This window comes from Salvelinus sp. IW2-2015, linkage group LG21 (assembly GCF_002910315.2).
Source record: "Salvelinus sp. IW2-2015 linkage group LG21, ASM291031v2, whole genome shotgun sequence".
NCBI lineage: Eukaryota > Metazoa > Chordata > Actinopteri > Salmoniformes > Salmonidae > Salvelinus > Salvelinus sp. IW2-2015.
The window spans coordinates 4,285,892-4,298,778 of NC_036861.1; the positions used below are offsets into that span (position 1 = coordinate 4,285,892).

The 12,887-nt window shown below is 44.7% G+C and overlaps 1 protein-coding gene across 1 annotated transcript in view; it reads left to right on the forward strand.

Moving 5' to 3' along the window:
- The first annotated feature begins 842 nt into the window (after positions 1–842).
- LOC111982445 (exportin-1) overlaps positions 843–12,887 on the forward strand; it is a 14,763-nt gene continuing 2,718 nt past the window's right edge. Inside the window, exons 1-18 of the mRNA XM_070433779.1 lie at positions 843–1,435; positions 2,303–2,434; positions 3,075–3,176; positions 3,457–3,529; positions 3,717–3,778; positions 3,887–3,931; positions 4,052–4,233; positions 4,535–4,583; positions 4,675–4,794; positions 6,147–6,275; positions 6,591–6,748; positions 8,500–8,698; positions 8,985–9,123; positions 9,372–9,553; positions 10,025–10,181; positions 10,501–10,664; positions 10,888–11,022; positions 12,793–12,873. Of these exons, the coding sequence (XP_070289880.1) occupies positions 2,309–2,434; positions 3,075–3,176; positions 3,457–3,529; positions 3,717–3,778; positions 3,887–3,931; positions 4,052–4,233; positions 4,535–4,583; positions 4,675–4,794; positions 6,147–6,275; positions 6,591–6,748; positions 8,500–8,698; positions 8,985–9,123; positions 9,372–9,553; positions 10,025–10,181; positions 10,501–10,664; positions 10,888–11,022; positions 12,793–12,873 (2,103 nt within the window). The 5' untranslated portion in view covers positions 843–1,435; positions 2,303–2,308. The remainder of the gene's footprint in view (positions 1,436–2,302; positions 2,435–3,074; positions 3,177–3,456; positions 3,530–3,716; positions 3,779–3,886; positions 3,932–4,051; positions 4,234–4,534; positions 4,584–4,674; positions 4,795–6,146; positions 6,276–6,590; positions 6,749–8,499; positions 8,699–8,984; positions 9,124–9,371; positions 9,554–10,024; positions 10,182–10,500; positions 10,665–10,887; positions 11,023–12,792; positions 12,874–12,887) is intronic.

Here is a 12,887-nt window from a genome sequence, read left to right on the forward strand (position 1 = left end):
CCCCAAGCCRTAAGACTGCTCAACAGCTAATCAAATGGCTACCCAGACTATTTGCATTGTCCCCCCACCCCCTCTTTTACACTGCTGCTACTCTCTGTTTATTATCTATGCATAGTCACGTTAACTCTACCTTTAACTCCTACCTACCTACTATGTACATATTACCTCAATTATCTCGACTAACCTAACATTGACTCTGTACCGGTACCCCCTGTATATAGCCTCGCTATTGTTATTTTACTGCTGCTCTTTAAGTAAAAAATAAAAACAAATATTTATCTATTTTTTACATAACACTTATTTTTCTTAAAACTGCATTGTTGGTTAAGGTCTTGTAAGTAAGCATTTCACTGTAAGGTCTACTACACCTGTTGTATTTGGCGCATATAACAAATACAATTTGATTTGATACACACAAACCTAAAAGTAAAAGAATGGAATTAAGGAATATATAAATATTAGGATGAGCAATGTCGGAGTGGCATAGACTAAAATACAGTATATACATATGAGATGAGTAAAGCAGTATGTAAACATTTAAACATTATTAAAATGACTAGTGTTCCATTATTAAAGCGGCCAGTGATTTCAAGTATATGTACAGTACATAGACTTGAAGTCATTTACCAACCCAAATTGATTATATATGTTTTGGGGTGTGTGGACCCCGCAGACCAACGGAAAACACAGCCGCATGGGTACTGAAGGATGGATGTTCATTTTGATTGACAKCATCTTTAGCCCGTAAAATAACAGGACAACCCTTGTACAATTTTATGACAAACCAATCGGATCACTCAAGGGCGTGCACATAGTCCAAATTTTACGCGGCGCCATGGGCCGAAAAACCTAGATGGAATATCCCAGTCTTAACCGGTTTCAACCGGTCTTGGGTTTGAAGCATGAGATGAAGAGCTAGCGTACACGCTCTTACACAGCCCTGCTATCAAATATTATATACGAATAGAACCAATAATAAACTCAAGATTATTTTATTTTGTGATTATGAACCGGAATAACGCAATACGTGTGACTCCGTAAATTGTTAGCTAGCCAAGGGAAGCTAAGTCATCATTGGCTTGTGCATTAGCAGGCTAACTTGATAACATTTCTCGCCGTCAGCAACGGTTTAATCATTGTTAAGATACTTCTAGACTAGTCCGTGGACATTTATTTGCTATATGGTAAATTGTTAAATGTACATTATCATACTGAAACTTCGCTTCAGTGGCAGGACATACAGCTAACAACGTGCTATTAGGACATAAATCATTTGGCTAGCTAGCTAATTAGCCAGGAAGCTAGCTAGCGAATGTCAACCACACTGGAACGTGTGCCATGAGATAGCCTGACATCCAGCCAGACGAGAGTAGAAAAATAAGAGCAAAAGTCTCTTTTTTTATTTTTTATTATTACAACGGAAAGACTAAATAAGGTAAGTTTGGTAGCTAGCTGTTTAGTGGGTTGAATTTCTTGAGTTTGGGTAGTGATGTAACTAACGTTAGCCAGCTAGTTATTAGTATTAGCTAACTAGCTTTTTAGCTATCTAACGTTAGCTGATTTGATAGCTAAACTAACTTGCTAGCTATAATGGTGAATATTACTTAATAATTTGTTAATACGAGTGAGTGAGGCCTCGCAATTTAATCATCTTACAGACTTAACATAACTACATTAGCCAGACGTTAGTTTATGCGATAAGCTAGCTAGACCTGTGTCAACTTTGAGGTCAGTTAATTTAGACGTAACTAAGTGGTATACACAATAGAGGTAMCGCTAGCTAACAATAGTAAATGCTAAGTTAGCCATAAGTTAAACAGTAACGTTAGCTAGCAAGCTAACGTTATCAACTAGCAATAGCARCACTCTTGAATCGCTGGATGGAGGGAGGGGTTGCTGTATTGCCATGTTTACGTGCTTCTCGGAACTAGAAAACTCGGAAATGTCCGAATGACTAACTGGTTTAAACCCGTCACGTGTTTAACTTTAACCAGTTTATAAGTCGGACATTTTCGATTCTCCTGGTTCCCGACTAGCACTTGAACGCGCCATAAGTACCACTTGTGGTCCATGGTGTCGCAATTTCCCAATCTATTCAAGTTTACAGGCTTGCGAGTGATGTCGCAATTTGTCACACTCAATATTTCGCCATTGTTGTTATGTGGGTGGGTGTAGCCATAGGTAGTAATATAGGGAGTGAAAATAATATCTTTGGTCTTATAGTTAGGTTTTATTTACAGATCTGTCTGTAGTTAAGTTCTGCCATTTGTTCTCATGTTTCCCTTCACCCCTCCATTCCTAGAGCTCTATGCCAGCAAACATGACAATGTTGGCGGATCATGCAGCAAGACAGCTGCTAGACTTCAGTCAAAAGCTGGACATCAATCTGCTGGACAATGTAGTCAATTCCATGTACTATGACATTGGATCACAGGTGAGAGCTGCTCCTTGCACTTCTGCTGCTCTGTCATTTGCTACATACTTCAGTCAGACTGCCGTCATTGAGGCTGTTTGCAGTGACTTCAAAATCAGGGGTTTTGTACAAAAAATAAGTAATCAGTGATTGGATCATTTCTAATTGGCTTTGAGTATCAAAGCCAAAGCCGAATTTTCAGTTGCGTTACCCACGTGTGTTCTGGCTCTCGCCCAACCTTTTGGTTTATGGGACTAATCCTACGGTCGAGAATAGCTTTCCATTCTAGAAATTGTCTGGAATTACTCAGATCCAGACTCATTGCGAAGAAGAAACTTACGTCAGTAGGCGTGGTGTAGGATTTGGCCGGAGCAAGGAGTTTAGGTAGCCAGACAATTGTACCCCATTATGACTCAAAATACAAACTTACTTTACTCCCATGTTTGTAAACATAAACAAACACTGTATAGCCTGAACATGGTTAAAACTGTAACTTTCATATCATGGAAGATCAGTCCTTGCATCCATTGTTCTCTATGAATTTGAGTGTTTACATTTCTCCATCCCTTAGTGGCAGGGTTAATGCTTTGTTTCAACGGCGGATTAGACCTTTAAAGCCACACAGATCTCAGAACAGTTTCTCTCTCCTCGTCTTCCACAGCAACGCATGGCACAGGAGGTGCTGACAAACCTGAAGGATCACCCGGACGCATGGACACGAGTCGACACCATCCTGGAGTTTTCTCAGAACATGAAGACTAAAGTATGTGTGCCAGTGATGCATTCCTTGTGATCGGTTTACATCCTCTAACCAGGGCGAATATATAAGTCAACATTGAAAAGCATWTCATTACAGCCAGGCATTGGCAGTCCAGTTGGATCCATAGAGATGCGTAGATCTGGTTTGTTACATTTGTTAGCTTTTGATGTATTTTATCCAATATATATCAAACATACAAGATCTGTCTTATTAGTGGAAATGAGATGAAGTTGTGAGTGATATGCCTTTCCTGATAGTCTAAGCCTCTCCCTCTCCATTCCAGTACTATGCACTGCAAATTCTGGAGACTGTGATCAAAACACGCTGGAAGATTCTTCCAAGAAATCAATGTGAAGGTAACACCCGCTGCATAGGTTGTTTAGAATAACACAGCTGTATTAGGGCCAACCTTGGGAGTGAACAGTGACATTAACATAAGGGAATAACGTGGCTAGACTACTACATAGCTAATGTTCCGTGTTATGCAGACACAAACATGTGATCTTTGACTATGTTGAGTCAAACATTTCTGCATGTTTTCAGGAATAAAGAAGTATGTCGTTGGTCTGATTATCAAGACCTCATCTGATGCCGCAAATGTTGAGGTAAAGAGTCGTTCCTGTGTTTGACTCTGTTCTCGCTGCAATGTTTTCCATGTTGAAATTTTGTGCTCGTTCCCAAATTTCATCTGCATTTTTAATCTTGTGTTTCAGAAAGATGGAGTGTACATTGCAAAACTCAACATGATCCTCGTACAGGTAAAAAAAAAAATATATATATATATATATAGCAATTTTGTAAGAAACACGTCTGTCCTGTCATTACAATTGGTTAAAACCGAAACAATCAAACGCAACGTGTCTCCTCTGCTTGTGTAGATCCTGAAGCAGGAGTGGCCCAAGCACTGGCCCACCTTCATCAGTGACATCGTGGGTGCCAGCCGCACCAGCGAGAGCCTGTGTCAGAACAACATGATCATCCTCAAGCTGCTCAGTGAGGAGGTCTTTGACTTCTCCAGCGGACAGATGACCCAGGTCAAGGCCAAGCACCTGAAAGACAGGTACATAACATCTCCTATCCAGCTACCTAATAACTTTAAACTTTGTCATATGCGCAGGATACAATGTAGTCTACACAGTACAATTGAATGCTTATTTATACAATAAATGCTTTGGCTACTTGGAGATGTACTGTATATTACAAAGAGTCTGTTTCCCTGAGTATTAGTGGTTGGTATCATTACCAGTCTCTTCATGGCAACTGAATTGTAACATTTTTATCACATTATTTGAAAGCATGGGTAGATAAGATGGAATTGTACACTGACATGCTATTTAGTAATGATTTTCTTTTTCTTTCAGTATGTGCAATGAATTCTCGCAAATATTCCAGCTCTGCCAGTTTGTCATGGTAAGCAATGGCTCAGGGATTCTAAACTGTCTTGATATGAAATTGACATGTTGAATACCCAACACAAGTTAAATGCAAACATTTTCTGCAGGAAAACTCCCAGAATGCCACTCTGGTCCAAGCCACACTCGAGACTCTCCTGCGCTTCCTGAACTGGATCCCCCTGGGGTACATATTTGAGACCAAATTGATCAGCACTCTGGTGTACAAGGTAACTCAACTCCTGATGACTCACTTGCACCTGTCCCCATACTGAAAATTAGATGACCAAGTATCGGCTTATTACTACTTCTCGGTTCCATTGAAACATCTCCCTAGGCAATTTAGTGGTGTTTTTGATGTGATACAGCAATACCGGCTTGTGGAAACTTGAAACAGCAGTTCAACTATAGGCATCCTCTCACAAAGGCGCTCTTGCATTGGTTTTGCTTGCAAGTGCGTAAGAACCGGAGGAACAATATTGTGAATGTTTGAGACATTTGCACCTTGTTGCTTCGGCGACTTGGTCTGCTGCAAACATCCGTACACTTGTACCCGTATACGGGCTGAAAATGGCAGATTTGGCCACTAATAAGTGCCTAAATTGGAACATAGTTGCTGTACAGTAACATGCTGTACATGACGTCAGAGCTCTGTAGTGGCTGAGCAGGACTGTATTTTGAGAGATGAGACCTGAGGATTATAATAAATACCGCTTTGATGTCATACAAGCAAACCAAACACTTGTCCAAATGTGACCTTCACATGTCCAAAACTCATGTCATATACAGTGTCAAAGTTTATGATCACTGTTTGTTGTACAGTTACAATATGATATGGCATCATACCCTGGGTTGTTCTGAACAGAATGAGCCTATGTTTGTTAATTGTGAAGAAAWTTTGCAGCAGCACCTGAATGCAGTCATGACTCCTTTCTATATGCACCAAAATTCTGATCTGTTTCTCTGAATTGCCTTTTGAACACTGTAATATCATATTTTATAACATCTGGTCATGTTGGCAATAGAATAAGCTTTCAAATCATGCCCACTTGACCCAGATTGCGATTTATAATGGGGTGTTATTGGATTGCATAAACCACAATAGTAATTGTGCGATGGCGGGGATGTGTTCAGGACTAAACTACAAGTGTGCTTGCTCTAGTTCCTCAACAGCACAGATAGGAGAGCAAAAAAAAGAAGCTTATAGTTGAAGACTCTTCTTTGAGAGGTGTGTGGCCACTTGGAGACACCAGTTAGTCCTCTCACTCAAATCCTTATCATTTTTTTTGTCTTATGTTGCACCTACCCCACATTTTTCAGGAATATTCTTATGTTACTGAATGTATCCAGAGTATTTTCAGATTTCGTTATCAGGAAATACGTCAAAGTACAGAATGTAAAATGCACATAAAATCAAGTGTAATGTTTGGATTCAGTCTTGTGTACTCAACTTCGGTCCAAAACTTTTTCTTATTGGACAAGCTCAAGTAGTCCCTCCTTGTTTCAGTCAGTTTTCTCCTGATTGGTGCCTAGTGAGTACGACCCTGTTGACTAACCTCTTCTTCCTCTCATCCGTTCCCAGTTCTTGAACGTGCCCATGTTCCGCAACGTGACGCTGAAGTGTCTGACGGAGATCGCCGGCGTGAGCGTCAACCAGTACGAGGAGCAGTTTGTCAACCTCTTCACGCTCACCATGGGTCAGCTCAAACAGGTACACACCATGTCAGCTCAAACTGGTATGCATAGCTCCATCTGCTGACCAGTTAAGCCTACTGTCAAAACTGTATTGTAGCAGTGGTACCCAAATAATGGAGCAGGACAAACCRATGGGTTACATATATTCTTTTAAACAGAATACTGCAGACGCTATGTGACTCCTCTGTGTTTCAACAACAATCATRTTGCAGGCATCATAAGAACTATTAAGAAGTTAGCATACGTTTTTCCATTTTTGTTTGTTTGTGAATTAACACTAATTGACGCATCAAATAATCTGTATTTTCCCCTATCTCTCTTTGCGTGTTAGATGCTCCCCCTGAACACCAACATCCGCCTGGCATATTCCAACGGAAAGGACGACGAGCAGAACTTCATCCAGAACCTCAGCCTGTTCCTCTGCACCTTCCTGAAAGAGCATGGACAGCTGATCGAGAAGAAGCCTAACCTTAGGGAGACACTCGTGGAGGTAACGTTAATGCCGTGAATACTGAACAATAACAGCAGAGATACTGTTCCTACAATGTTTTTGGGAGAAATGCATGAATCGATCGCTTTCATCCATAAGTCACGTATTAACAGTTCACATACCCTCTTGTTCCTCCCYAACCTGTACTGCAGCCAGAACAATTTTACCTTTGACCTCAAATACTAAACTCAGCAAAAAAAGAAATGTCCTCTCACTGCAACTATTTTCAGCAAACTTAACATGTGTAAATATTTATATGAACATAAGATCCATCAACTGAGACATAAACTGCACAAGTTCCACAGACATGTGACTATGGAAATGGAATAATGTGTCCCTGAACAAAGGGGGGGTCAAAATCAAAAGTAACAGTCGGTATCTGGTGTGGCCACCAGCTGCATTAAGTACTGCAGTGCATCTCCTCCTTGTGGACTGCACCAGATTTGCCAGTTCTTGCTGTGAGATGTTACCCCACTCTTCCACCAAGGCACCTGCAAGTTCCCAGACATTTCTGGGGGGAATGACCCTAGCCCTCACCCTCCGATCCAACAAGTGGGATTGAGATCCGGGCTCTCCGCTGGCCATGGCAGAACACTGACATTCCTTCTGGCAGGAAATCATGTACAGAACGAGCAGTATGGCTGGTGGCATTGTCATGCTGGAGGGTCATGTCAGGATGAGCCTGCAGGAAGGGTACCACATGAGGGAGGAGGATGTCTTCCCTGTAACACACAGCGTTGAGATTGCCTGCAATGATAACAAGCTCAGTCCGATGATGCTGTGAACACCGCCCCAGACCATGATGACCCTCCACCTCCAAATCGATCCCGCTCCAGAGTACAGGCCTCGGTGTAACTCCCATTCCTTCCTCGGTGTAACTCTCATTCCTACGCGAATCCGACCATCACCTTCTCTTTGTGAGACAAAACCGCAACTTGTCAGTGAAGAGCACTTTTTGCCAGTCCTGTTTGGTCCAGCGACGGTGGGTTTGTGCCCATAGCGACGTGTGCCTTGCATGTCTTGATGAGGACCTGCCTTACAACAGACCTACATGCCCTCAGTCCAGTCTCTCTCAGCCTATTGCGGACAGTCTGAGCACTGATGGAGGGATTGTGCGTTCCTGGTGTAACTCGGGCAGTTGTTGCCATCCTGTACCTGTCCCGCGGGTGTGATGTTCGGATGTACCGATCCTGTGCAGGTGTTGTTACACGTGGTCTGYCACTGCGAGGACGATCAGCTGTCCTTCCTGTCTCCCTGTAGCGCGGTCTTAGGCATCTCACAGTACAGACATTACAAGTTATTGCCCTGGCCACATCTGCAGTCCTCATGTGTCCTTGCAGTATGTCTAAGACACGTTCACGCAGATGAGCAGGGACCCTGGGCATCTTTTCTTTTGGTGTTTTTCAGAGTCAGTAGAAAGGCCACTTTAGTGTCCTAAGTTTTCATAACTGTGACCTTAATTGCCTAYCGTCTGTAAGCCGTTAGTGTCTTAACGACCGTTCCACAGGTGCATGTTCATTAATTGTTTATGGTTAGTTGAACAAGCATGGGAAACATGCTTTACGATGAAGATCTGTAAAGGGGACCTTTATTTTTTGCTGAGTTTATTATCTGCATTTTATTATTATTTTTATTCTGTTTTTGTTCAGTTATTGTTTTCGTCCTCAAGTCACGCACCATTGAAATGGAGCTAACCCCCAATCCTCAACATTCTCCTTACCTTCTGGTTGTTAAATCACCCCCCCCCCAGGGCTCTCCACTACATGCTGCTGGTGTCTGAGGTGGAGGAGACAGAGATCTTTAAGATCTGTCTGGAGTACTGGAACCACCTGGCGGCCGAGCTCTACAGGGAGAGCCCCTTCTCCACCTCCACCTCCCCCCTGCTCTCTGGGAGCCAGCACTTTGACGTGCCGCCACGACGGCACCTCTACCTGCCCGTGCTCTCCAAGGTGAGGAGTAACACACAGACCGACAGACGGGTACACACACACTCTTGACCTTCCCCCAAACCAATGTCCTTCAGGGTCGTGTCATAGGGCACAGCGTAGCAAAGCAATCTACAAAATAAAAAAATGTGTGACAATCGAACAAGGTTCCCACCACTTCAAACTCTTTTCCCCCTACTGAACACAACCTTGCTGTTCTACTGTGTCCCTGCTTCATGGTGTCTCTGATAGGATTACTTTATTTAGATTGTCCATTAATAGTCACTGGCATGTCTGCCCGGTAACACAGGTGCGTACGCTGATGGTGAGCCGAATGGCCAAGCCAGAGGAAGTGCTGGTGGTGGAGAACGACCAGGGCGAGGTGGTCCGAGAGTTCATGAAGGACACAGACTCAATCAACCTCTATAAGAACATGAGAGAGACACTGGGTAAGTGCCTGGCCCAGGACAGTCTGAACATTCCACACACATATACACGTCCTCTCTCTCTAGTCTCTAATGTCAGTTAATCCTCAATGTTTTCCTTTGTCAAAGGAGTTTTCCACAATTGATCGCTCTGTCAGTGACGCAACGCACATCTCTCCCACACACTTTTGTTCGCTGTCTATAACGCAGGGAACTATTCACATACTCCCTCTGTGACTAGCATACCTCCCTCTCTTCCCCCACCCCCCCAGTTTACCTGACCCATTTGGACTATGCGGACACGGAGCGCATCATGACGGAGAAGCTGCACAACCAGGTCAACGGGACAGAGTGGTCGTGGAGGAACCTGAACACSCTATGCTGGGCCATCGGCTCCATCAGCGGAGCCATGCACGAGGAGGACGAGAAGCGGTTCCTGGTCACCGTCATCAAGGTCTGTAGTAGTCTAACGGGCACAGCGCACGCTCATGCACTCGCAACCACGCACATACACGTGTCGCACCTTCACAGGTAGCTACGGTCTTTAAAGGGGAAAATACACAMATACAGTAGTTGCTGGTCTTAGTCATCAATTCCGTGCTCTGTTAGACCAGAAATGTTCCCCTTACTGTTCAGAAATTTAATGGCCTGCCCCTTGAGGTGTTGCAGTCCGACTGCRTGTTGAGCCTGTGTCATGAGGGGCCGAGGACTCAGAACAGTGGGTGCTTGGAGTGATTGATAGAACCGACATTTGGCAAAAAAAAAGAATTGAATGACACCTATGGAGAAATTACACGTCCAAGTCACCTGACAAGACTTTAAATGTAATTGGCCCCAACTCTGCTGCTGTAGAGTGACTGTCAGGATGTACTGAGCTGCGTTTCTGTGTTATTGACCGACTGTCGTTTTCTCATCATGTCTCCAGGACCTGCTGGGCCTCTGTGAGCAGAAGAGGGGGAAGGACAACAAGGCCATCATCGCCTCAAACATCATGTACATCGTGGGCCAGTACCCACGCTTCCTCCGAGCCCACTGGAAGTTCCTCAAGACTGTTGTTAACAAGCTCTTTGAGTTCATGCACGGTAAGCAACTTTGTTCAGGCCACCACTTGCATATCTCAAAAAGATACAGGATACTGTTTTCAGTGTCGTTTGAAAATGGATTTCCTTGGTGTGATTTTGCATCCATGCAAAATACCAGGGCTCTGTTCATTTGGCACAAGACAGAAGAACGCCAACAAAAAGGGAGGGAAAACCTGGACTAGTCCAATAAGAAACAGTCATTTGCGGTTTACGATTCAAAGCTTTAAAAAAAAAAGTTCCGTTACAGTATGTCCAAATGAACACGTCCCAACAGTGTCTTTTATTGAACGTTTTATTTGAATGTAATTGTTCCCGGCAGAGACTCACGATGGCGTGCAGGACATGGCGTGCGACACCTTCATCAAGATCGCCCAGAAGTGCCGGCGCCACTTTATCCAGGTGCAGGTGGGCGAGGTGATGCCCTTCATCGATGAGATCCTCAACAACATCAACACCATCATCTGTGACCTCCAGCCCCAACAGGTACACAGATACAYCAAGAGTAGCCGTAACACAGTTGAGCTACAGGCCTCTGAAAACAACCAAAACTAAGTAGTAATTGAAAAACATTTTCAAATAGCAACACTGGATTTGAATTTTCTATTGGCCAAGTTCAGGGAGCACCCTGTTTCCAGTTGTCACAGCCATGTGAAATGGCTGGAGTTGTTCATATGACCATAATCAACCTCGTATCGCTTCCCCTCAGGTGCACACGTTCTACGAGGCGGTGGGCTACATGATCGGGGCCCAGACGGACCAGGCCGTGCAAGAGCACCTCATTGAGAAGTACATGCTGCTACCCAACCAGGTGTGGGACAGCATCATCCAACAGGCCACCAAGGTAAGTCACACTCCACTATRGGATTGTGTTTTGGTTACCTGTTTCAAAGCATTTTAAATTGTATGGATGCAACACAATCAATCAATCAATCAAATGTATTTATAAAGTCCTTCTTACATCAGCTGATGTCACAAAGTGCTGTACAGAAACCCTGCCTAAAACCCCAAACACCAAGCAATGCAAGTGTAGAAGCACGGTGGCTAGGAAAAACTCACTAGAAAGGCCAGAACCTAGGAGGAAACCTAGAGGAACCAGGCTATGAGGGGTGGCCAGTCCTCTTCTGGCTGTGCCGGGTGGAGATTAGAACAGAACCTGTCCAAGATGTTAAAATGTTCATAGATGACCAGCAGGGTCAAATAATAATAACAATAATCACAGTGGTTGTAGAGGGTGCAACAGGTCAGCACCTCAGGAGTAAATGTCAGTTGGCTTTTCATAGCCGATCATTGAGAGTATCTCTACCGCTCCTGCTGTCTCTAGAGAGTTGACCRTAGCAGGTCTGGGACAGGTAGCACGTCCGGTGAATAGGTCAGGGTTCCATAGCAGCAGGCAGAACAGTTGAAACTGGAGCAGCAGCACGACCAGGTGGACTGGGGACAGCAAGGAGTCATCAGGCCAGGTAGTCCTGAGGCATGGTCCTAGGGCTCAGGTCCTCCGAAAGAAAGATAATTAAATTCACACAGGACACCGGATAGACAGGAGAAATACCCCAGACTGACTCTAGCCCTCCGACACAAACTATTGCAGCATAAATACTGGAGGCTGAGGCAGGAGGGGTCGGGAGACACTGGCCCCGTCCGACGATACCCCCGGACAGGGCCAAACATGCAGGATTATAACCCCACCCACTTTGCCAAAGCACAGCCCCCACACCGCTAGAGGGATATCCCAAGAAAGCTAAGGTAACTGAGCTAAACGGAGCTATACGCGATAGTCATCTCACTTTCGTCATACTCATGTATAGTGCTTTTGGAGAGATAAGTACAAAGGAAGCATATAACAGTCACCTGCGGGGACACGCGCGCTAGACCGCATTCGCTCGTTACAATAATGAGTGACTTATTAGAGGCCACAATGGACATCGAGCGAAGCCAAATCGAAACCAGCACTGCACACTGCCTAACAATCTGGACAAGAGGAATACCCATGTGAGAATGCTGTTCATCGATTACAGCTCAAGCAAACCATAGTACCCTCCAAACTCGTCATCAAGCTCGAGACCCTGGGTCTCGACCCCGCCTGTGCAACTGGTCCGTGGACTTCCTGACGGGCGCCCCAGTGTGGTGAGGGTGGTAACAACATCTCCACCCCGCTGACCTACAACTGGGGCCCACAAGGGTGGGTTCTGAGCCCTCTCCTGTACTCCCTGTTCACCCACGACTGGCGTGGCCATGCACGCCTCTAACTCAATCATCAAGTTTGCGGATGACACTACAGGGGTAGGCTTGATTACCAACAACGACGAGACGGCTACAGGGAGGGGTGAGGGCCTCGGAGTGTGGTGTCAGGAAAATAACCTCAACTCAACGTCAACAAAACAAAGGAATGATTGTGGATTTCAGGAAAAGCAGAGGGAGCACCCCCCATCCACATCGACGGGTCAGTAGTGGAGAAGGTGGAAGGTTTTAAGTTCCTCGGTGTACACATCACGGACAAACTGAATTGGTCCCACCAGACAGCGTTGTGAAGAGGGCAGCGCAGCGCCTTTTCAACCTCAGGAGGCTGAAGAAATTCTTGTGTTGTCACAAAAAGCACTCAAAACTTCTACAGATGAACATCGAGAGCATCCTGTCGGGCTGTATTCACCGCCTGGTCGGCAATCTCCGCCACAACCGTAAGGCTCTCCAGAGGGTAGTGAGGTCTGC